Consider the following 26,075-nt stretch of genomic DNA (forward strand, 5'->3'; position numbering starts at 1 on the left):
TGTTACCAAAGAGGCTTTAATAGAGCAAAGGAAAATTTTACAGGATATTTCAGCTGGACTTAAACCCCCGCCTCCACCCGATGAAGTTGTTGTGTCAGTACCTGCTGGTAAGCGAGTAACAGGGAGAATTACTGACCCCGCCAAAAGATTTACGCCGGATTATATTGAACTTCTTAAAAATGTACCAGAAGAGAAATTACCTGAGACAATACTGTTAGGATTGATTAGAAGAGATGTGTCTTTAAACCCAGAACACGGTTCTATGACAGATGATAATTTTATCAAATATTCGTATCGTATACGTGAAAATAAAAAACAAATCAGCAGGGACGATACAAAATACGATAGACTTGTAGATGCTATACGTAAACTTGAAATTCCACCATCGCAACCTCAAGAAGAAAAATCACCGTTGCAACACACAGAACGACAACAATATCCTTCACGGCGAAGAGCAATAGATCCTGACCTAACTCCGTTAAGTGAATACGAGGCTGCATCTGAAGGAAGTCCGCGGGGCCAAAAATTCAAACAAACTAGGTCGCCGATAATTAGCTTAACAACATCTTCTGAAAGTTTGCCTCAAGACATTTTATCCCCAAGAATTGTACCATCAACAGGGGAGGGTTTAGGATCCGGTTTTATTGCCTGCCCTAATAATATCATCGATGATGTATCACGGTTGGAAGTTCTCATCGGAGGAAGACGTGCCGGAAACAATTCTCCGGAAATTATAAATGAAGCCGCAGATATCTGTCAGAGACTATTTCAGCGTGGCATCATGGATATCAGCATCTACCAGGGGCTCATTGATGAACTCGCAGACGGTTACCACAGCGACTAATAATTAAATTTGCTAGCAAATTCAGTTAGATAAACAATAATTAAATAAAATGATACTACACGATTCTTTTCGCAGACCAAGAAGTGTCAGAGTAGTAAACTCACGATTACCAGTATACGAGGTTGTTTACGGAGATGGAGTCGGTGATGTTGTTAGGGATTTAGTCACAAGAATCGCTCCGAAAGCTGGACCGTTAGCAAAACAATTCGCGATGAAAGCCGCTGATGTTGTCAAGGATAAAGCCATTGGCACTGTTGGTAGTCTTGCCGGGAAAGCATTTCAATCAATCAAGGATCGACTAGCACAGCTGATACGAAAAAAAAACCCAGTCGAGAGGTTGGTGCCAGTAAAACTACCATCCACTGAAGCTATGCCGGCAAATGTTAGTAGCGTAGTAAATAAGGCCGTAAATCAGAAATTAGCTGAGATCGCAACAGCAGGAATTACCTCCAAAGCGTTGCAAGATAGTGTAACTGCTAATTTGATAGCTGGTAGTGGTTTCCGGTGACGATAACATTTTAATTAGATCATCACAAATAATAATAATGTTTGCACGAAAATCCAATGACGCGTTTGATATGTCCAAACCAGTACTTAAAGATGATTCTGTACGTGATTTTCAATATTATTCTTATGAAGCACGTGATCCTAACCAACGCGGAAGAATTGAACTACAGGTCCAGGATACAAGTAGATACGTCTTGCCCGCTGAGGCCTTCATCGAAGTTGAAGGTAGGCTTTTAAAGAATGATAACACTAACTACGGAATCGGCGACCGAGTTGGATTTGTTAACAACGGCATCATGGCGTTATTTAAATCCGCTATTTACATGATAGATGGAAAAGAAATTGAAACAATTCATGATAACGTCGACGTTGCCACAACAATTCTCGGGTTGGCGAGATACTCGGATGATTACACCAGATCAGCCGGACCATCAATGATGTTTGCAAAGGATATAACCGACAGCCCCGAGAACAGGAATGTAACAATGAATAATGCCGGTGACGCAGTTGCATCGATGAACGAAAATTTTAATTTGGGTTTTGCAACACGTAGATCGATGTTAAGTGGAGATGAAGAGTTCTCAGGTGTGATTCCATTGTCTCACATCTTTGGATTCTGCAGAGATGTCCACAAGGTCATATTCGGTGCCAAACACACAGTTGTACTTGTGCGAAAACCTGATGATAATGACGCTATCTGGCGAGATGCTGCTGTTGCCCCTGGTCAGGTAATACTAACTAAACTGTGGTTGTGGATGCCAGTGTTGTCTCCGTCAATCACCGAAGAACAACGACTGTTGTCTTTCATGGACACGGGCGGTAAATCACTGCTATCCTGGAAAACAACAACCACAGACGTTATTCAGGGTGATAATGGTGGGTTGTTTACATGGCATATATCATCGCAACAAGGAGTATCAGCACCACGACATATTTTCATTGCATTTCAATACCGTGCTAGAACAGATAGCCAGGAAAGAAATCCAATGGTATTTGATACACTTGGAGTTTCTGAAGTTTCGTTGAGAATAAATGGGCATCAGGAGCCATCTGAGGATATATTAATAGATTTCGAACATCATCGTGTCGCACGCGCGTATCATCGTCTGATGTCATTTATGGGGCGCGACCTTAATGTAGACACTGGCCTGCAAATATCACAGCGAGACTTTATGAGTTTATATCCGATTTATTACTTTTCGCTGGAACATCTTGATCTGGTTAAACAATCTGTTGTCGACCTACATTTCCGAGCTCGTGTAGGTGTTCCTGCTGGTGGTTACAGAGCGATTGCTGTCATACTCTCCGATAAAGCAATGCTGCTTGAAGGTGTTGGCGGACGAATGAGGGTCATCGACGCTCCAATCGAGAATATGTAACGCAATTAAAATCAAACTTAGGATATAATGTCATACAGTCATGTTAATGTCACCTTGACTTCCGGTCAAACGAAGAAATTGCAATCAAAGAACGCAAGCACGTGCGGGACATCAATAACACTAAAACAAGATCAGATTACTGGTGGTCCAAACAAATTGTCGTTGACTAATACTCAGCTTAAACATTTTAATAAGGCACTAACAGCAAAAACCGGTGTCCGACTTGATTTCTCTGCTGCAGCTATCAAGGACATGACTAAAACCGGTGGAATATTTCCTCTTCTCGCAGCAATACCGGCGTTGATTGCCGCGGCAGCACCAGCCGTAGCAAAAGCCGCAGCACTCGGTGCAGTTGGAACTGCAGCTGGAATGGCACTAAAAAAGGCAACGGGAAAAGGATACAAGAAAAAAAAGGGACGCGGTCTAAGACTACCAGGAACTCCACCATCATGGTATCCAAAAAAATTCTAACGCCGTTGAGCAATTTTGATTTACTCGATGCTGTTAAAAAATTGCGTGTAAAACATTTCAGAGGCGTATTTATGCGAGATCAATTACCGCAACGACCGAATAATCTAGAAACTGGCATTATCAATCTCGACAACAAAGATGGTCCGGGAACTCACTGGGTTGCTTACGCGATCGATCCACGTGGAATTATCTATTTTGATTCGTACGGTTTAGCACCGCCAGTTGAGTTTCTCAAGTATGTCAGCAGATTTTCTAATGTTCCAGTGTGGCAGTCGACGTTACCAACACAAACATTAATTGATCCGCCCATTTGTGGGAGGGAGGTTTTAAATGTTCTTGATGCAATCTCAAGAAATCCAGCAACTCCTCCTCATAAAGTAGTGTATGAATATACCGCATCGAGAAATGCTAGCATTTGAAAAACAGCAATAAGAATAATGGTGGATATTTACGGAAGACCTTTCACACGAGGAGGTAAACCAAGCACAGATGCTGATCTCTCAAAATATGCGACCAAAGATGAAGTCGATAATCTTTTGAATATAGCTGGAGTTGACCCAGATGAAGTTGCTATTTTCCAAGACAGGCAAGGAAAACTAAGAACGAGCAACATTAAGTGGAATGATATAATTCGCAGAGTTCTTGGAGCTACCAAGGATAACTTCGTTGCATTTAGTGATGGCGGCCGGATCAAGGACTCGAATATATCAATCGCAAGCATCAAAGACAGTATTGATAAAGGTGTTGATAAATGTATGAAAAAAGCCGGTGACACGATGACAGGCGAACTCAGCATGAGCGGCAACAAAATAACCGCGTTAGCGAATCCCGAATCCGACCAGGATGCGTCAAACAAACAATACGTGGACATCGTCAACGGTAAACTAAATACGCTGCGTGCAGAGCATGATGTTCACGTGGGCGCGTTTACAAGATTTCGAAGAAACTTCGTAAAAACTGATGAGGTCGTGGATAAGTTCTTTGGGACTCCTCCAGTCGTCGATGTAAAACTCGCTGATGTAAAGACCGACATTAACACGATCAAACAAACACAGCAGGATATCGTATCGGGTATTCCTGATATCGTTAACAAAACCAGTTTGATTAAAGTTCCCACTGGAGTTACTCCGGGGCATATCACCAACATCGTATTCACGGTATCATCGGGATTCGCAACATGGTCACGACAAAATAACACTATCAAATATACAGCAACAGCCACCGGTGTTTACAGGTTGTCTGTGTTTTCAGCCGCTAAATTTGAAATCTTCACAACATATCCTTGGAGACATTCCACCGATAAGTATTCCGGGGTTTGCACTGTAATACTAAACAGCGGAACCGAGGAAACATTTATGCTTGAAGCCGAGGACGATAGTTTAACAGCAACATCTTACTGGTTTTGTTTGGAATTCGTCGCTGCAACGCCTCAATTGGTTACCGCGTAATTGAATAATGTCAACGACGCCAGATGCTCAACAATATCGATACAATCAAGTCCGTGAGTGGCAATCTGAGTTAAAAACTGTCATCGAAGTAACTAGTCAAAAAGTAAAAAAATACAAGCGCCGCATAACAGTGCTGGATATTATGGTTTATTCAGTATCTGCCGTTGTTGCATCTGCCGGAGCAATACTGTCAGCGGTCACTCCGGTAACTGCAGCAGTCGCCGCCACGATCTGTGTTTCCGCGGCCACAACAACAGCTGGAGTTTTCGGCATCATAGCAAAAAAAATATCATCATGTGCTAACACAAAATTACACGATTACACGACAAAATTAAATACAGCCACGACCGCATATCAGAAATTATCATCGCTGATATCATCATCGTTAGACGTGCAAAGTAGCGACGCTACGATATCAGATTCTGAATTCAAACTAATGTCAGATGCGTACAATGACTATTTGAAAACTAAACAAATAAATAATGTCAATAGAACTGCTTCAACAAATAGTCACAAACACAACACCGGTAAGGACCACAATGATCTCAGTGTCCTCGACGACACCAGAATTCGGTATTAATTTTCGAACTCCAATTCCAGTGAGTGAAATCGTGTTAGCAAAGCTCAGTGTGTATCACAGCTGGCCCAATGTTAGGTCGGCATCATTTGGTGGTCTGCAGCCAAATAATTCATTCGTGTTCGGGAAAAGCAAAGCCGACTCCGGCGAACAGGGTGAACTTGACTGGAATACAATTACACTTCCCACTGGGAGTTATCAGATCGAAGAAATCAATAATGAGATACAACGCCAAATAAAACGAATCACCGGCAAGGAAGCCAAAATATCTATAACAGCTCATGAACCAACGCTGTCTGCGGTCATTGAAATCTCAACGCCAGGATACGCCGTGGATATTTATAACAGCTCAATCCGAACATTAATAGGATGGCCAAAGGCCCCCGAGGTTAAACCTCGTCCACCAAAACCTGAAAAATCGGATTTTATGACCTATAAAGAAGCACTACACGACCTCGAGTACAATTATTATTTACTCCTTGCAGATCAATTACTAGCAAGAAAAAGTACTTTAATGCCCGATACTTGGAGTATAGAAGCTCCACGTGTTAAGGGGGGGCAGGAGCTCCGTGTTTACCGTCTAGATGATATAGAATCTGAATTATTTATTCCGATCAATCTAGTACATAAACAACAGCTACAATTCCTGCGAGTATATTTCCAAGATTATATTTCTGATTTAACAAGTCCGCGTGATAATATTATCACAACCATAGAAAAACTAAACAAACTCGCATCGGCCATGGAAACTATAAATCTAAGAATAATTCAGGCTTTACTGGATCTTAAAGACTATATCGATGATAATTATAGACAGATAGCCAGAGCAGATTTTGCAATTAAATATGGTATTCAAGTGAATGATATTTCAGATTTTAAATTTCCTGGATATAACGTGCCCGAGCTGAGAAAATCAGTCTCTGATCTCATCGATCAATCTTTCGAAGATATTCTTGCCGCGTACGAACGAATAAAACCACAACCTGTTATTCTCAAGCACGACAACAGTACAGCATCCGATGGCAGACACATCTCACCCGGGATCGTAAATATCACAGATGTTATTGCGGTCAATCTTGTATGTGACGTCATCGATGGCAGTTACAGCGCATCAGATACTACGACGGCACAACAGGGGTTTATCCTGTATACGTTCACACCAAGAGACCCCCCTGGTTTTCTGATTGTGCAAGAACCAGTCAATCCGGTCTATCTACGGTGTCATAACCCGTGGTTGTCAACGATAAATTTCAAACTCACCGACCAGAGGGGGAATTTGTTGGACCTGCGTGACGAGACTGTTAGTATAAACTTACTGGTGAAGTCCTAAGTCAAGGGATCCATAATATTTATAATAGTTTTTTTTTCTGCACTGATCCATTTTCGTCATTTTATCGTGCAAATACCCTATCAAAACCAGCATAAGTTATCGTTGAAAGTGCTAGCACGCATTTAAAAAAAAACGGTTGTGTATAATGTATCAACCCGAGTACATTCATGCACGAGTTCATATTCATGATAAGCAAATTCTTTACGAGGCAATAAAAACCGCATTTCAAATACAGACATTCCCAGAACAGTATTTCCCCGTTAAAATAGTTATTGACGTGTATGGTGACGAAGACTTCTTGTTAACTCCGTCACAATTAACAGAGCTACAGCAAAATCATATGATCATAGTTTGGTGTCAACGAGAACAGATTATGAACTATTCTCATTCCTGTATTGATGTTGAAACGCTTAAGCAAATCCTGAAAATCTGAAAGCGCCCTTCACTTGAGAAACTCTTTGAGTTTCCAAGGGCAAAAAAAATAATACACTTTTTTTTTTACCCGTGGAAATGTGCTTTACACTCCAAGCGGGGGGGGGGGGGGCGCTAGCGTTCTCAGGTTCTACTTTCACTTTGTGCTGTGAGTCACACGCTATGCGGTTTATACTTCCTTGTCGGCCTCGTAGTCAGAAACACTAGTATTTTTGTCAGAAATGCAAGGCATTTCCGTGTCTAGATTCTTTATATAACCTTTTAACCGTCTCACCCTGGTGCTAATTAATTTTCGAGTCTCATACTCTTGTGACAATCCAAGACGAATCTTCTCAACTGCACGGCACAGTGGAATAAATTCAGATACCTGATTTTCAGTTATCCCGGCAAGTGATCTGTAAACACGATCTTGCAAACCCTTAATGAACCTATAACGAGCAGGGAGATTGTTCTTCCCCAAGCGTGATAGCTCATTCAAGGATTCAAAATCTGACATAATTGTTTCAGTGTCTAGTAAAATATTAAAACCTCGCTGTTGTAATTCTTTAATTTCAACAAGTATGGTATTTATATTTTCGTGATTCATATTATTATATATTTTTATATTTTTAATAGAAACACTTTGCATGAGAAACGCTAGCTTTCCAAAACAAAACGAGACAGTCGGAAACATTTATCCCCTGCAAGGGCCTAGATCGTCAAATAACGTTCTAGAACCCCACGAGGACTGCTTCCGACATGACAATACAACATGTAACACGAAACACTTTATCCCCTGCAAGAGCCTCTAGATCGTCAAATAACGTTCTATAGGCTCAAGAGGACGTGTTTAGTGAATTGACAAGGACAAACATATAACACGTAACTTATCCTAAGGACGGACCCCTCTGACTGCCAAGTGACTCAGAGGCACATTTATTTACAAGACGAGACAGCCCTGGCTTCTAGGATCGAGTTCTCTAGCAGGCCCGGCAAACATTTATTTGACAACACAAACAACCTTTACCTCTGATTCGAGTATCACAGCAAGCAAAGGTACAATGAACATGTAATCTTATCCTAAGAGACGGTACAGAACAGACAACCTTTACCTCTGATTCGAGTATCACAGCAAGCAAAGGTACAATGAACATGTAATCTTATCCTAAGAGACGGTACAGAACAGACAACCTTTAACCTCTGATTCGAGTATGACAGCAAGTAAAGGCACAATGAACATGTAATCTTATCCTAACTTATCCTAAGACCTTATCCTATGACGACACAAACATACACAGGTGGGTCATTTTCTACGGTCAGCAGCAGAGCAAAACCATCCATTGAATCGACCATTGGATGGTGCACAAAAGACACCCGCCATTGGCGGATTAAATTTATGGTTTTGCTTGCGCGTGCTGACTTTCGATCGACCCAAAGGTCTTAGGGAGCGATTTCGTATATAACCCAACTGTTACTTGCGAGTTGGAAATTCGCTCTAGCAGTGGGCGGGACTTGTTTAAAATATTTTAATTGTATGTTTTCTTAAGCGCGGTCATATAACAAGCACAGAAGAGCAAAACAGTCGGATATATTCAGTAAAACGAGGATATTGTTTGTAAAAAAATATATATTCTACGGTAAATAAATGATTACATGTTATGAACTCGATAAAATATTTTATCAAGGTGGCTTTCTTAGGGGGAGCAAATCCTCTGACCAGCAACGACAACTCTGCAAAGCGTTACACACTCTCGGAGGAGTTATCGTCGTTTGTGTCAACGATAAGAGTTATATAACAGAATGAAATCTTCTGTTTGAGCTTCTTTGAAAATGCTGTTTTGTAGATCCCATCTGCGACATGCTGTACAGAAGGTGGACAAATACCGAAATACCTACCGGCTGCGCTCATTGATTGAAATATTATTTCTTCACGAGTCTCAACATTCACAGATTTCACTGCTCTTCTTATAGCTGTTTTACATTTAACTCTTCCTCGTATGGTATTCTTGCTCTGAGTGATCGCTTGAAGGTTTTCAATACTGTTATCAAGTCTGTTCCCGTTAATATGATCAATGACAAGGCCTTTAGGGATCTCTCCGTTAAAAACCTCATAGACGAAACGATGACATAAATACCTCCCTTTCCTAACAGTAAATCTTAAATAACCAGCATTATCAACTGTACCAACTTGTTTCCTCAGCCTGTAGTTTCTCACTATGCCATCTCGGTTTGCCTCATAATTTGGAATAGTTGGATGTCGGACGAATTCTTGATTCATTATACTATAAGCAAATCATTGTCTAATTCATAATTTGTCTGAAAACTTATTTATGTAATCACGCTCGCATTTGAGAGCGTTATCACAGTCTGGATTTTTTTTATCATAATACCGTTTTAGTTCTCGATAGCGTTTTCCACCACACGCTGAACATAATTGCGTTTTTCCTCGTACTCCAATGCCGCATCTGATACACGGTATCGGTCCTAGACTCCCACCGCGGACCTGTTGAGCATGTTGTCCACAGTATTCGCCTCTGCAGGGTTTGCTACACGGCGCTGATGAATTTAGTTTGATCCACTTGCATTGGTTCATCATATAATATATTTGTCTATTTAAATATTTGTCTTAATTATAATAATGGGTTTTGAAAGACTATCCAGAATAAAACCCATATCAGGTTCTAGATTCGATCTTGACCGGTTAACCGCTGATCCACGACGAAGAGAGTTAGCAGAGGTAATTGGTGTTATCAAGAATGCCAAAGAAGAGTTTCGTCGTGATGGTGCCGCACACACGTGGTCTTCGTATAAAATTATCCTCGGAAACGCGAGCGTTTCTCGGGAAATGCAAAGCATTTCTCGTGACCGTATCATTGATGCTACCATGAACGATACAATCGCGCGTAACATAATTGGGTATCTCGACGATAGAAGATATTTCGTACAGATAAAATTTATTGTTGGAGTCGGCGAGGGAACGTGGATTATCAGAGACAAACTAGACCCTGTTCTTGATGCCAGAGGCGTTCGTGGAAAAACCGTTCTGTTAAGTAAAGACTCAAAACCGGGAGTACTTGTTGGGATTGATATACCATATTATGCCAGAGCGTATCCTGTGACCGCAGTTGTTTATGGAATTTATCCGATGAAGAAACCACGCGTTGATAAACTCAAACCGATGAAGGTGTCGGTGTTGAATTGTGTAGCTGAGCGAGTAATGGAACATTTTAAAAATGCAATGCGAGGAAACGGCCTAACACCGCTAAGACAAACTAAAATAACAGCGTGGGCGACACGAGTAGCGGATAAAGGAGCGTCAATAAATGATGTTGCTGAGCTAGAGCGATTACTAAAATTTCCTATAACGGTTTCATCGTTAACCGGTGAGGTATTGTATGAGTGTAAATACAATTCCCGTGGAACACCAATAACTATTATCGATCATAACAGTCACGCCTGGACTGACTCGGTTAGGATATTTCCGCAAGACCGTGTTGTGAAGTATTATCCGGAATTGCAAAGCAATTCTGGGAGCATGTTTGATTTTATTTATCAGATAAGTAAAACCGATCCAGTGTCTGTGTGGTTATTCAGAAGTAGCGAAGATGGAGAATATGATCAGTTTGTGAGACCCAACGGGGAAATATACAGAACAATGGCGTTACAGCAGGAAATGAAAAAACTCGCAGAAAAATATCATGCTGGCAACACTGATACGTTACTGACACACTGTTTTACTGTCCCGGGTGTTGTCGCGCATGTAGCCCGGGAACGAAATTCATGGAGACCAACTCCGAAAAGTTTTCTTGCTGATATCCAGCAGAGCTGTGTCGAATACGGACACGGCGGTTTGTGGAATACTCAGTATGATCACCGCGGTATGATATCCGTGGACATGACGGCGTGTTATCCAGGAAGTTTCCTTGGGCGTGGAGAATGCAGCGAATATTTTAAACGGTTTGGCCACGCTGGCAATACCATGACAAGAGTAGCTGTCAACGGTGTTTTACCCGATTTTGACTTGACCGGATTTGCTTGTGTGTCGTCGTTTAAATTCGCTAAGGATTTACATCCTGTGTGTTATGTTTGGTTTGGCAGACATTTCGTTGAGAAGCGATGGGCACCGATAGTGTTATTGCGATACATGCTTGACAGTCGAATACTGTTGTCGCTGACGGTCAGCGAAGCGATTATATGTTATTGTCGTCAAACCGAAGTTTGGTTGCCAACTCCAACGCCGGTTACGTTAGAAGAAGTCATCGAAGATTGGTCACGAGAATATCCAGAAACTTCTATCGACGCTATCATCAAGAAAGCTCCTGAAGTACTTAAAAGCAAACTCAGAAATGATGAAAGCACAGCAAAAGATCTAGGACGAAGAATAATAGGGAAATTCACTCAAGGTGGAGCGTATGATCATAAACAACATCACAGTCGATTAATCATGGACAAGACTGAATTGGATCTTATTGTCGCTGATGCAGCCACGAACAACATGTTCTGTAACCGCAAAGATGTGTTTCTGTCAAACGGGGAAAAACTAGGGACTGTTTTTAGTTATATTGACGGAGAATCATCTCAGTACATACATTTGAGATCTTCGATGCTGGCTTATGTATCCATAAATTTGTTGTCGATGATCAATAGATTCCCTGTTGCCGCAGTGAGAGTTGCAACGGATTCATTTTATATTGATAAAAAACACTCAGCGCTGTTGGATAATGTTATATCGGATGATCCATCGTGGGGCTCGTGGAGAATAAAGAATGAAATGTTACACGGATATTGTAAATCGGCTGATGTTGAAATCGAGGATGAGTATCGCAGCGCAGAAATATCTTCGATGGTTTCGTCGGGGGCAACTTCGTTGTTGCCGCCGGTGCACGATCCTGTTACAAGACACAAAACAGTTTATCTGAACGGTCCTGGTGGTTCTGGTAAAACAACTCGAGCGATTGAATTATTTAGAAACTCTGACATGATTGTGCTAACACCCACACACAGACTTGCCAGGGAGATGAGACAACGGGATGTTAACGCGTGCACGTATCACAGTTTTTTCAAATACAGCGGCGGCACGTGGACACCTGAACGAATGGGAACGAAATATATTCCCGAGAAAATCATCTGGGATGAGATAGACACTGTGCCGTTGGATACATTAAAACAGTTTCTGGATTGGCTGCTAAAGAAAAATACCGCAGTGGTGATGTGCGGCGATCATGGTCAACCACCCCCATTTACAGGTGAATCTCCACACGAGTGGCTGAAAACTTTTGTAGATTATTATGAGGAAATAACTAACGATGTTAGAGCACTCGATGAAACGCTGAAAGAGTTTAAGGCACTGATCAGGCTACAAACCAATAAAGTCCAGTGTGAGATAATGCGTGAAATAATTCCAGAGACTTCGCTGAGCGACTTTTGGGAAACGTGGAAACCAGGTGATTTAATTGTGGCAAGTAGAAAGATAGTCAGGGACACACTTCAGCAGCGGTTATTTCAGTTACATCAGAAGAAATTTCCCATGTTGCCAGTGCCGTTGTGTTATAGACCAGCTGATACGCGATTGCAGAATATTGATGTTGATATTCCAGGGCGCCTGACTGCGTCGGGTCCGGAGAAACAGAATTTAGTATTAAATGATATTGTCACAGTTGATGTTGATGCTGTTGAACAGGCACTGAAAATGAGCAAATCCCCGTGGACGCTAGGATACGCTATGACCATCCACAGTTCGCAGGGACTAACTATTTCAGATACAACAGTTTGGATTGTTGATGATCGCATCGAGTGGTCAAATTTAGTTTATTTAGCCGTGTCAAGAGTAAGAAGGATAGGTCAGTTACGAAGAATTGTATTAGATGATGTTGTCAACGACAGCTCAATCGCTGATGACACAATAAGAAAGAAATTAGCCGGTTACAAACAGAGCGACAAAAAAAATGGTAGAGAGTTTGATCCCAAACAAAGTTTGGATGTTGAATTTGTAATACAATTACAACAACAGCAGAATAATCACTGTGCGAGTTGTAATTGTTTATTGCTGTGGCAGTATTCGAAAAACGACCCAAGGCAATTCACCGTAGATAGAATAGATAGCAGTCGCGGTCATACACGTGAAAATGTGATGTTGACCTGTCTTGAGTGTAACCGACGCAGAGGTGTTGCTGCAGTTATTTAAATGATTGAATCACTTCAGTGCGGATCACTTTAGTGATCGGGGTGGTAATTGTGTATCCTCGGGAATCACCTGAAGTTGCTCGCGTTTAAATCCGCGTTGAGGAGCAGTCGAATCTAATCTGTAGATTGCGTTTCTCCCAGTTGATCTGGTTATGCTGGATATCTTATGTGTAGTAACACTCCATGTGGGATCGGTTGCTCTTTTTTTTCCTCCTTCTAGTTCGCCTGGTTCGTATAAATACCTAACGGTGACATTACCCAGCAGTGGGGACGCTAGCGTCCCTGGCTGCGTTGAAACATTTTGTTGCTGTTGTCCGCGTTCACTGACGCGGGGTATATATTTTTTTGTGATTGCATTTACAGGTCTCATGTTTGTTGTTCTGGTAATTTCATTATTCAGTGCGGCTATCACGTTTGGCAGTCTTGCAACCCATTCACGAGATCTCGTATCGTAAATGAATTCCCTCGCGTACTGGTATCCGAATAATCTCTCAGCGAGTGTTCTATTAAATCGCTCAACAATTGCCTGATCCCGATGAATTTCAGTATGTCCTCGTCGTATGGTAACGTTATGCTGCTTTGTCAGTGATGACACCGCGCCCTGAAATTCCTTGCCAGGATCAACTTGTAATAATCGTGGCCAGTTTAGAGGTCCTCGTTGATAAATTCGTTTAAACGCAGAGGCGACTTCGGACGCTGTTTTAGTCGCTAACGGTTCTGCTTCTTTGTATCTACTGGCAACATCAACTACTGTTAGCGCGTATTTGTATATTTTTCTACGGACAGTATCATGAGGCAGGAATAGTATGTCAGCCTGATGAACTTCATTGGGCACACTAACATCAAAATGTGCAAAGTTGATTTGTCGAGGTGGTGGTAAGTAGATTTGCCATATTGCTTGTTTTGATAGCCAATTTTTGGCAACCTCGCGTGTTACTGATGCCGCGTTGGCGAGTTTATTAATTGCTGAGTTACCTCTCCAGTATCCGATTGGGGAATAATAAATCGCTTGCATTTTTATTTAATTATCCAGCGCCTAATACTAATTTAGATTTCATCGCTGATCTTACTAACCAATTAGCGAGTGACTCCTTAAATGATTTATTTTTTATGGCGCTTAGTGCATGAATTAATTTCACATCCGCGATATGCCTGTCTTGTAGATCTTTACTTCGATAAGCAACATCATGTATGTGACACGCTGCGTCGATAGCGTTTATCGGATACTCTCCCGGTTTTGGTTTAGATTGTTCATCAAGTCTGATATCTAGTCGGGTCCCTGGACCGCAGTAATTGTATCCTGGGAGATGTTTTTCTCCGGGATACTTTGCCCAGGGAGTTCCGGGGAGCTTTCCAAGTTTGGCTGCAATGTCACCTCCGCTAAATTCTCGCTTTTTTTTTGAAATCTAAATTTTTTTGTGCCACATCGCGTACACTTACCAGAAAGTGCTTGTCTGTTATTTTTTGTTGTAATGGTTGTTAGATCATTCGTAGGGGTTCGTGCCTTACACTTCACACAATATAGATCCATAATTATTATTCTTTATATACAAATGGAAATTACAGATTTTTCTGCGACAAAAAAGAAAGAGCCAGTTAAGCATAATTCAGTGCTACCAAACTCTATCCGCGCGATTATAATTGGGCCATCCGGTTCAGGTAAAACACAGCTGTTGCTGAACTTGATAATGAAGTGGATGAAATGGGATAAACTGTATTTGATAGCTCCATCTGTAGATGATCAACGATGCTATAACGTTATAAAAGATTTTAATGAGAGTGCAAGCGCGCTGAGTAAAGACGGTGAGGATGTTGTTGAATTTATCACTGATATCGAAGAAGCCCCCAGCGTCGAGGATCTTGATGAATCAATTAACAACCTAGTAGTGTATGATGATGTTATGTTGGACAAGCAAAAAAATCCCGCAAGAATATTTTCCCGGGGACGTCACAAAAACACTGATGTGATTATGTTACTCAGCGTTATACACAAATTCCTAAAGTAATCAGGGATAATTGTAATCTTCTTGCGATATTCAATGGAGTTGATACACATACACTGAGAAATATTCATCAAACCTGGTGTGGTGGCGATATGGATTTAAATAAATTTAAAAATTTCTTCAGTCATGCTCAAAGAAAACCTCACGGATTTGTGACAATAAATTTACACGATCCCAGAACAAGATACCGTATTGGACTTGATACACTATTTGCAACATAAAAATGTTTTTCCTTGGAAACTCATTTCCCAGAGCAGCAGAGGGGATGGACCCGACCCATGGATTTTTCAATAACGACCCCGCCACGGAAACTGTTTCAGATTTATTGAAGTAACCCAAGTTGTCAGTGCAAACTCAACGAGTTTGTCCCTGGAAACTCTTCGAGTTTTCGGGGGACATTTTTTTTTGTCCTGTATTCTGAATAGAAGGGTTTATTTCGTCGAAATAAGCCCTCTATCAAGGAATAGTTTCCTGGAGGGGTTTATTGTGCAAAAAGTTTCGGTCTGTACAGCCCCTCTGCTGCTACAACACAGCTTTCACAGTGGTTGAATTGCAAAAGGTCATCAATGCCGTTTGCAGTCCCAATGGTGTGGAGAGAGCCAAGCAACCACCTAAATGACTGTTACTTCTGCTTGGTTCCTCCTCTTTCCGGCGGAATAACGAAGCGAAAGAAGTCGAGAATAGTCTACCCAAACATTCCGTCTGCATTGAGACCAGTTCCACATGGTGAGGGACTTCCTATTCCAGAACCTCCAGCAGAATATTCTCTTGATTCATCTGACGAAGACAAAGGTGAGTCGACCTGTTCTTCTCCTGGTCCATCAGCATGCAGTGATCCAGATTTTCACTGTGGTGCATCATCAACCCCACACAGAATAACACAGGAAGAACTAAATGACCTGATTCGTGATTTGGACTTATCAAAGAACAAGGCAGAATTGCTAGGATCAAGACTCCAACAATGGAATCTTCTAGAAGAAGATGTCACAATTACTGCATATCGAAAGCGCCACCAGCAATTGGAGCCTTTCTTCAGAAAGGAAAGTAATCTGATATTCTGTTCCGATATTGAGGGCCTCATGAATGCTTTAAAAATCACTCATGACCCACAAGAATGGAGACTATTTGTGGACTCTTCGAAACTGAGTCTCAAGGCTGTGCTTTTGCACAATGGAAACATTCTTCCATCTATTCCAGTAGCGTATGCTGTCCACATGAAAGAGACATACGATAACTTAAGGCAGCTACTGAATTCCATTGAGTATAACAAGTACAGCTGGCACCTCTGTGGTGATTTGAAGGTAGTTGCCCTTTTAATGGGACTGCAGCAAGGATATACAAAATACATGTGTTTCTTATGCGAGTGGGATAGCCGAGCAAGGGAAATGCACTACATGAGGAAGGAATGGACTCACAGGCAGAATGTAGCCATTGGAGAGAAGAATATCCAACACCCAGCTCTGGTTGAGGCTCAGAAAATCTTGCTACCACCCCTTCACATCAAACTAGGTTTGATGAAGAACTTCGTGAAAGCCATTGACCGGACTTTGCCAGCATTCCGATACCTGCATGAAAAATTCCCTCGACTCAGCGAAGCAAAGATTAAAGAGGGAGTTTTTGTGGGTCCTCAGATTCGAGAGCTTTTCAAAGATGACCGGTTCAACAACTTGCTGGAAGGTGACGCGAAACAAGCATGGAATGCTTTTCGCCTAGTTTCTACAAACTTCCTCGGAAATGTTAGGGCAGAAAACTATAAGGAACTAGTAGAAGACATGTTGATGAAGTATAAGAAACTTGGCTGCAATATGTCTCTAAAGATTCACTTCCTTCATTCCCATTTGGATTTCTTTCCTAGCAGCTGTGGTATTGTTAGTGATGAACACGGCGAACGTTTTCATCAAGATATCGCAACAATGGAACAAAGATACCAGGGAAAATGGTCCACTACAATGCTGGCTGACTACTGCTGGACACTCCTCAGAGGTGCTCCCGAACAGCTGTACAAGAGACAGGCGAAGAAATCTAAGATGTAGTCAATGACTTGATTTTTTATAGGTAGGCTATTACAGTTGACCTTTTACTATTGGAATGCATTTCGTTATGTAAACATTAATTTCTTGCAGATTACAAAAAAACTAGAGCCAATTTTGCAATTTGACTGTCATATTCGTGTTCAGCACATAAAAGTTGATAAGAATTGACTAATTTTATTTCAGTAACATGACTTTTGTAAAAATTTGTTGTCCAGTGTTATTGTTTATTCGAGCCTAAACATGTAACAATATATATATATATATATATATATATATATATATATATACACATGTATATATACTATAAACCCATTTTGTCATAAGCTAAATACAACAACTTAATCTGAGCCAATATAGAAAGAAATGTCGGTCACAATGACTTTCTTTGTGGTAAGGTCATGGCAATAATAGAGATACATGCAATTTATTCTAGCAAAGAAATAAAACTTAACACAAAATAAAGCATGAACTATGTTTATTTACCTAATTTTGTGGTTAGTGTTCAGTATTCAACAGGACGCATTCCATCACCATATTTCATGAATCTAGTTACAGTAGACCCCCTCTTGAACAGCCCCCCTCACCAGTGGCCACCCGCTCCTTATGGCCAGAATCCATTGGCACCGATGATTTTCTGTTCAAAAGTACCCCTCACGAAATGCAACCCGGTTAACGCGGCCAGGGGACAGCATATTAGTGCAATAATATCAAACTTACCCCTCACAAGCAGCCGCATTTTGTTTCAATATGTATCGAGAACCAGTATTTTATTCATAACGTGTGTTAAGTAATCATATTTCTGTTTCCCGATGTCAGGTTTTCTTTGCTGAAAGAAGTGTTGACTAAAGTACATGTACCACTAAGGTTGATATTATATCATTTATGCTTCACGGGAAGCCACAGTTATTCCATAAAGCAGAGAAAGACTCATATTGTAATCGATACGAAAGTGTATGTACATGTAATCCAATTAGCCTTACCGCTCTGTTATCATAAGATATCTGGTTTAGTCAGTGTATCACCCAGGGGTGTAAAATTTAGGGTAAAAATCTCTTTGATGTCAGAACTGGGGGTCAAATAAAAAATGTGGAGGTCAAAAATGTACTGACAAATTTTTATATGACTCATACTTTTTCAGCTTCAAATATGATATTGCAACTTGCACAACATTCTCTCTCTCTCTAAACATACAAATAAATCAACATGCACAATTAACAAACAAATGCATTGTCCATTCAAAGAATAATTTTATTAGTTCATTTTTCTTTTAAAGCCGTTCTTTTAACAGTCTCCTTATAATCAATATGAAGCAATATTATAGCCCAACACAGTACATACATGCCAATACAAAAAGCCAAATAAATCTTTTTAACAAAATGGTAGTCAAATTACTGCCTTTCATAAAATGTGTACTATCATCAGTTTCATTGTACTTCGTCCTAGAACATATTTATCCAAATATCAAGGAGGATAATGATTATCTTCTTTCTAATAAGTTACACTTGAACTTTAAGATCTGTCTTTTATTGCAGCAAAGTTAAAAAGCAACAAAATCTGCAATGACCCGCTGACTTTGTAATCCAAATAACGCATTTGTCTCTGCAAGTTTACTGATTTCTTTGTTGTGAAAGAATGTCTTGGGTTATAATGTGTTCTCCAGATATCTTGTGGCGAACGAGGGCAGATTTTTAAAAATTCTAAAACAGTGTCAAGAAAGGATTATTCACTTTTGCTGTCTTCGCAATCACACGATCATAAGTCACACCGGTAATCCTAATGTATGAATACCGTATTCCAGTCAAGGGCATTATTTTTTCCAGTTTTCATTAAAGTTAGATCCACAGTTACTCTTTTGTGTTCTGCTTCTTTCACTTTATTCGCTAATTGTTTTTAGTGCACAGCGTTTTAATCTGGAGATCACTTTCTAGTGCATCAAGCAATGAGATTAAACATCTAGATGACGGCTTGCTGAGCTTAATGAAAATCGTGTGAGAGCTCGCGATATATGGGGAAGCTACTCCGTCATAACATTGCCTATGTTAGTCTGGTTCATTGTTTCGAATGTTCCCTGCGTTGCACTATGCTATATGAATAGATGAGCGCAAGGCAAGGAGCAAACAAAGCAGGGAACCAGTCAATGCCTATGCTCGAAGAAAATACGATGCCATTCATTGTTCAATGCATTTGGTATGGGTTGCTTTCACCGACGTCACGATCGAGTACGCAAATACCCACAATGCAATGCGATCGCACTTGCGCCGCCAATATGAGTCCCAAACAAACCTTTGTCAACATTAGTAATCATGTATATTCAAGATAATAATCTGATTTAACTCTCGATAAGGACATTTACTTCATTGAAACAATACGTATATTAAACTTGAAATTAAGTGCCTTATAGAACGAAAATAAAACTAAGGCTAGAAGTTCCCTTGCTTTTATCGAAAGACATAATAGTGAAGCTGAAATGTAATCATGTATATTGCTATCAAATAGAAACTCATTCTTGTTTTACAAACAGGCAATATTTACATTTTTAAAAAGTGTGTCGTATCATATCCCTAAGCTTGTCATCTTGAAAGAGTATTTCCGGACAATGAATTTCGGGATACAATATCAGTTATGAATTAAAATTTTACAGCATGTGATTTATGCCAGAACATATATGTACAAATACTTTTCGCGACAACAGGTGTTTGAACCAAAGACAGTTGACAAACCAGTTTAATTAGACTGGTCAAATATTGTATTTGTTGTGGAGATGATCAACGTAGGATGATACTGAATTAAAGTGATAACCGTTCAAAAAGACGTTATATCTTCACTGTATTCAAACGAAACACATGCAAAACAGAACATGACTTTGTGTCGAATGTCAGAAAGAAGTATTCCTGAAATGCTTTTAGAAATATTAAATTATATATTTACAATTAGCTTTTTAATTTGAAAGATAACCAAATGATTGATTTCATCCCATGAAAATTAAAAATGTATTAAATGTTTCTGCTTGTTTGTATATCCATTTGTTTATGCGTTTGTTTATCAATCGATCTTTTTGCTTATGAAAGAATAACAAAGATTGTTGAAATTGAAACGTTTTACTTAAGAAAACAAGTAGAAAAGTCACGCATTCTGTCTCGTGCGTTTGACATGCACAACATAATGTGTTGTATTATTATATTCTTACACACAAAATGAGACGTGCCTTCATAATTATGCAGGAAGAACAATGTTATTAGGTGCCGATTTGAGGGGTTAGGGGCTCAAAATGGCGGATATGGAAGTACACACGTTTTGTGATGTCACGTGAAAACAACGGATTAAAGAAATCCTGATCACATTATGAAAATCCTTTGCGTCAAAAAAATGCACAGCAACAAAATGTGTGCATCAGTTTTCTCCAGCGTGCGTCCCTGACGCACAAATGTGTGCAAAGGGAAACACTGGAAACTTTAGTCACTTCGATAATTGTTAAAATTACAATTATTGAACAGTAGTAACAGCTGAGACGTGGCAGCATCGATGTACAATACACAAGTCAGTAGGAAAATGGTTTGATAGCCTTTATGGCTTCCCTAAGTAACATGTTCATTTTGATAATTAGTGGTTATTACTAATGACACTAATAATCAAAATGACAAATCCTAACGGCCGCGAGATCAAATCTGCATGATGTTAAATGGTACATATCAAAGCCGTTTTGGCTTCACTCACTTAGTGTAAAGAAATTTATGAAAACATTAGGGTACCAGACTGCGACTAACGAATCACGTGACAAGATCACTTCCTTTAAAAACAAATTGTTTTGTCAGTATTGTAGTTGGCAACATGAAAAATTTACTGAAAAAAGATCAACATTTCATGAGGAAAAGAAAAATTCTCAATTTAGAAGAGAAAGTGGAAGTAATTCAACTGACCGAGAGGTGTGTGTGTGTGTGTGTGTGTGTGTCGAGGATCCTTGCAGAAAGCTATAATGTCCAAAAGACTCAGATAAACAATATCGTGAAAGATAAGGAAAACAAAATCTGCAGAAGTGGGAAGGTGAAATGGACAAAGAAAGGAAGACTGTTTGAGCCAGGAGATGTTTGTATCCTGGTTTGAATGACAAGAAAAAGCAACAATTTTGTCAGCTGAATTGAGATATGACTTTACCGAAAGTAACAGATGGTTGCACAGATTTCAAGTGCGACACAATATTATGTTCTGTTCTTAGTGAAGAATCAGCTGATGTTAATAATGAAGTTGTCGAAGACTGGAACAAAAGACTAAACGATATATGCAGGGGATATGACAGCAAGGATATTTTTAAGTGTGATGAGACTGGTTTTTTTGTTTAGACTGTTACCAACAGAGTGACAGATGATGTGATCTGTAACATAATTATAAAGACAGTTTTAAAACTATATCAATGGTTATTTATAACATTCTTTTGAAAATGATGACACAGTTTGTTTTTATCTACAACATCAACATGCATGTGACATTTTAATGAAAATATTAAATGTTTTAAAATTAAATGTACTTGTGACTCTCTTCATATGTATTTACTATTCACATTTGTCATCCCCCACTAGAAAGGCCACCCTCATTATAAGGCCACTTCCCTGCTGCAGTAGGGGTGGCCTTATAAGAGCGGGACAACTGTATAACAGAGTGCTAAAACTTTTTGATCTTGAGCTATTGCTGGAAGGGTGTGGTATCAATATAAATGCATACAATCGTCCAGTTTGATGATTCCAGCATAAATAAACTTAACTACAACATTTAAGTCAGTGAAGCTGAGAATATAGGTCACAGTGCCCTAATTATGTGATGAGAGTTTATTACTCATCAAGATACATTCCCTAAAGTTTCAGGAACCTAGATATAATGGTATATACAGATAGCAATATAAATTTAACACAAAACGGAACTTTATACTAGTAAAATGTGCAATGTCAGTCACATTCAGTATTCTTTTGTGATAAGGGTATAGAATAGAGATGAAAACAGTTGCGAAGTTGGATGATTTGAGGAAAATACAGAACTTAAGAAACAAACTGAAAATAATAAAATATTAAGCAAAGTTAGTGAATCATAAAATACAGGTCATAGTGACCAACATTTGTGATGAAGGTTTAGTTACTATGTATACTTGATTTAATGTATATTTGATTTAATTTAATATGTGTTTGATTTGATTTGCTTGTTTGTGGGTTTTGGAAACTTTTTATTTTCTTTGCATGTCAATGTAATATAATTTTGTTTACTAGGAATGTGATATTTTCCAGAAAGTTCAGTTTGACCTGAATCTTTACATAAATATCTAATAATATAAATACTGTTTCTATTTTTTTCCTTAGTTCCTGGCCTTGATTGAGGGTTAAGTAAACATCGTTTTTCGCGGAGTAAAATGATAGGTTCTTATCAAGGACATACAGGGGCTATGATTTTATATGTCAAGATGATCACGCGATCCTCTATTTCGCAATTAGGCATTTCCCATATTGTGAAATATTTAACAATAATATTGATGTTTAGAGAGTATTGGGGGTTTTAAACACTTGATGTCAAGTTGTTTTCTTCTGTTGTGACTAGTTTTGAGTTTTTGAGTTTTATTTTAATTTTTTGGATTGTAAAAGATTAATTTGTTTCTCTGGAAATATTTTGTGCTCATACATAATTCTTGAGAAACAAACATTTCTTAAAATTTCTATTTGGATTTCTAAAACCGAAGGATTATTTATTGTGTTTCTACAAGGAATTGTAGACAACAACATTGAACAAGATACAGCGTATGACATTGCCTTCCTTCTCGGACTGTTCATCGGGACTCAAACATGGAATCATTAGAACATTTCAATATTAGGACTTCTAAACTTTTATTCGTGGATAATGTTTGGATTAATTTTGGATTTGATTCTTAAAACCAGAAGTTCATACTTTTTCATTTTTACAGTATTTTTCCAGGTAAATAAATTATATTTTTAAAAGCTTGTTGTTTTCACTCTTTCTTGTGTTACTGTTTATTCGACCCTAAACATGAAATACAGGAGTAGTACTTACCTAGATGCATCCACGCTCTTTTATAAATCAAGGTATAGCATAATCTATACATGGTAATGAGGATGTAGTTTGTCATGAGCTAAATGCAAACACTTAAAGACGCTATTATTGTGTTAACATGTTGTTAGTATGTACAAAATGACTCTAGAATTGTAAGAACAGAAGAAAGGATGCTTTGTTGTTGTTGTTGTGGGGTTTAATGCCCATTTTCAGCACAAGATAGGCTATACATGGTGGTCAATATAAATGGCTGAGAAAGAACCAGGGGAAGCCACGGAAAGAACCACCAACCCACAAGAAGCTACTGGCAAGTTTTCTCACATACCCACATTGGCCAAATCTGAGACACAGACAGAGGTGATATGGCAGTGATCTGTAATGGTGAGGGTTTAGTTTTCTAAAGAGAAAACTAATAAAGCAAAAATGCTTTGGAAATGCACAGAACATGATAATCATAAATGTTGTGCATGCTGTTATACAAAATATGGAGACATGGCTAAATATCAGCAGACAGTAAAATCTCTAAGGTGGGAAAGTTTAATTTCATGAAGACAAAGCAAATGATTAATGCTCGTGCTGCAACTTCATAGGAATTAATGCATCAGACTGGATAATTGATTAAATCAACTTTTGTCTGCTCACTGTTATTTATACTTTCTGTTTTGTAGTGTGATAGCTATTAAGATGGCCAGGATTTTGGAGGTCATGCTTATGTGAATGTAAATAGTAACATAACCAATATAATCATCTATTCAAAAGAGAACAAAATGGAGTATGAAAACATTTCTTTTCTAGTCTGACACATAACTAATGACCATTTAAGGCCAGTTATAATCTTCAAACAAAGTCAAGAATCAAGACTAGTTTTAAAAAGTACTTCTTACTATCAGTTGTTGCAAATAACAGAAGGCTGTTGGCATCAAAGCATGCTTCTCATTCATGAAGAAGAGTATCTGTTGTAAATGAAGATTACAACAGCATTCAATAAATGACAATAAGTGCAAAATATTTTTAAAATATTGCTAATCTTAAACATACCAGCTGCTGCTTTGTTTGAATGCATGTGTCTTCTCCAAAGAAAAATGACTACTCCTATTACCAAGATAACACCAACACCTCCCCCAATTCCTCCAGCTATTCCAGGAACTGACAGTCCAATAACAGCACCTGTATTAGGCTCTGAAATATTAATATGATCTTTCATTAGATTCATTATGAAATTTAAATACAGCTAGGCAGTCTGAATTGCATGGTTCATTAAATATTCGCATGCTATATACAAATATGTCTGATATGATTGGAATACCAAACTGTGTGGTCAGAAAGCAAATAATGCAAGCCTTGGCAAACATGCAATATATTTATCCACCCAAAATTATGATTTCTTAATGATTACATTACATTATATTGCTTATAACAATCTGTTAAAATGCCCCGGATATATTATAGATCTCAAAAGTCAAAAAGAAAGGATTATGTGACAAATCTTGATGCAATGAGTGATTTTATCCAGCATTGGATTTTGTATTTGGAACCCTCATTAACTAATTAAACAAATATGCAACAGACATGAACAGATACAGTCACACACACTCGCACACACACACACATAATTGCATGCAATTAGCAGACGATGAATTCACTTGCCGTCCACTAAAAACTTCCAACACTGATTTTTTAAATAAGAAAATATGAACAATAAAGCACAAGAAATACATAAACATATGGTTCAAATATTTTATTTTGCACTCAGTTTTACAAAATTCAAGCATATTCAACGACAGGGCAACTGATAGCTTAGGGCAAGTTTCTGCCTGTATAGAACATTTTGGGGAAAAAGGTCTATCCCCCTTCCTTCTAGACCCAACCTCATAAGATGAGGTAGAATAGCAGTCCACAGGTATGAACTCAGTATTTGCGCCCAGAAATCCATGGTTGCATGTAGAGAAAGAACCAATTACTTCCTTGTGGCAGAAGCCCCACATACTACAGGGATTAAGAGGAATAATAGGGAGGGGAGGATGTGGATTCAATCCATTGCCCTAATCAGCATCTGTAAGCTGATTCACAGTCCACCATCGGATTAAATGGTGGTGAAAAGAGAGGGGACTTGGCCCAATTCCTGTCTCTATATGATATTGGCTCCAAAGACCTATGCCTGGTGCTGGTCAACAGGACTTGACGCCCAGTTACTGGTACCTGGTGCCTGCAAACCTGGTGAGGACTCTACAGGCGAATCAGATCGGCAGGAAAATCCATCACCAGAACTGATTGCATAGATACGAATATTCCCTTATTCAGGGAACACGATCTTGTCACCAACAATGGATCCATGATACAAAACATTACTCAAAACCAGCCCTTACTGAGCAGTAGGTGAGCAAAATGTGCTGCTTCCCCTTCCAGGGGTAGATATGACTTGCTGTCTGCCCTTTTGGATGCAAGAGGGTACTGCTACTCCCTGAAGGGAGGGCATTATTCGCTCTCCATCATTTTAACCCAAACATTAAACATCTGCTATATATTCCAGTTCCCTGTTGTTAAAAAGGATGCAATCTGTTTTGAATTGGTTAAAATTAACAAGCCTGAAAATTGCACAATCAAATAATTGTTGAAGACCATTGCTTAAGTGCATCAGGCGATATGCATTGTAAAGTGGAATCCTCTGAAATCTATCATTTTAAACTTTCAACTATATTATTAATATCTGTAAAACAAAATGGGACTTAATACTGATCTCTGAGGTATTCCTGCTGTGAGTTGGTCATGGTTTAAGAATTCATTTCCAATCATATGTCTCTGAGAATTTATCATATATGCATGCCAAAAGATTTCTTTTAATTC

The 26,075-nt window shown here is 39.2% G+C and overlaps 1 protein-coding gene across 1 annotated transcript in view; it reads right to left on the reverse strand.

Annotated features, from left to right (window-relative positions):
• LOC149782395 (uncharacterized) overlaps positions 1-26,075 on the reverse strand; it is a 75,345-nt gene that overhangs the window by 33,755 nt on the left and 15,515 nt on the right. The window contains exon 4 of the mRNA XM_089933783.1: positions 24,270-24,410. Coding sequence (XP_089789909.1) covers positions 24,270-24,410 — 141 coding nt within the window. The remainder of the gene's footprint in view (positions 1-24,269; positions 24,411-26,075) is intronic.

This window comes from Sinohyriopsis cumingii, chromosome 15 (genome assembly GCF_028554795.1).
Source record: "Sinohyriopsis cumingii isolate HCF-2022 chromosome 15, ASM2855479v2, whole genome shotgun sequence".
In the NCBI taxonomy this organism is placed as follows: domain Eukaryota; kingdom Metazoa; phylum Mollusca; class Bivalvia; order Unionida; family Unionidae; genus Sinohyriopsis; species Sinohyriopsis cumingii.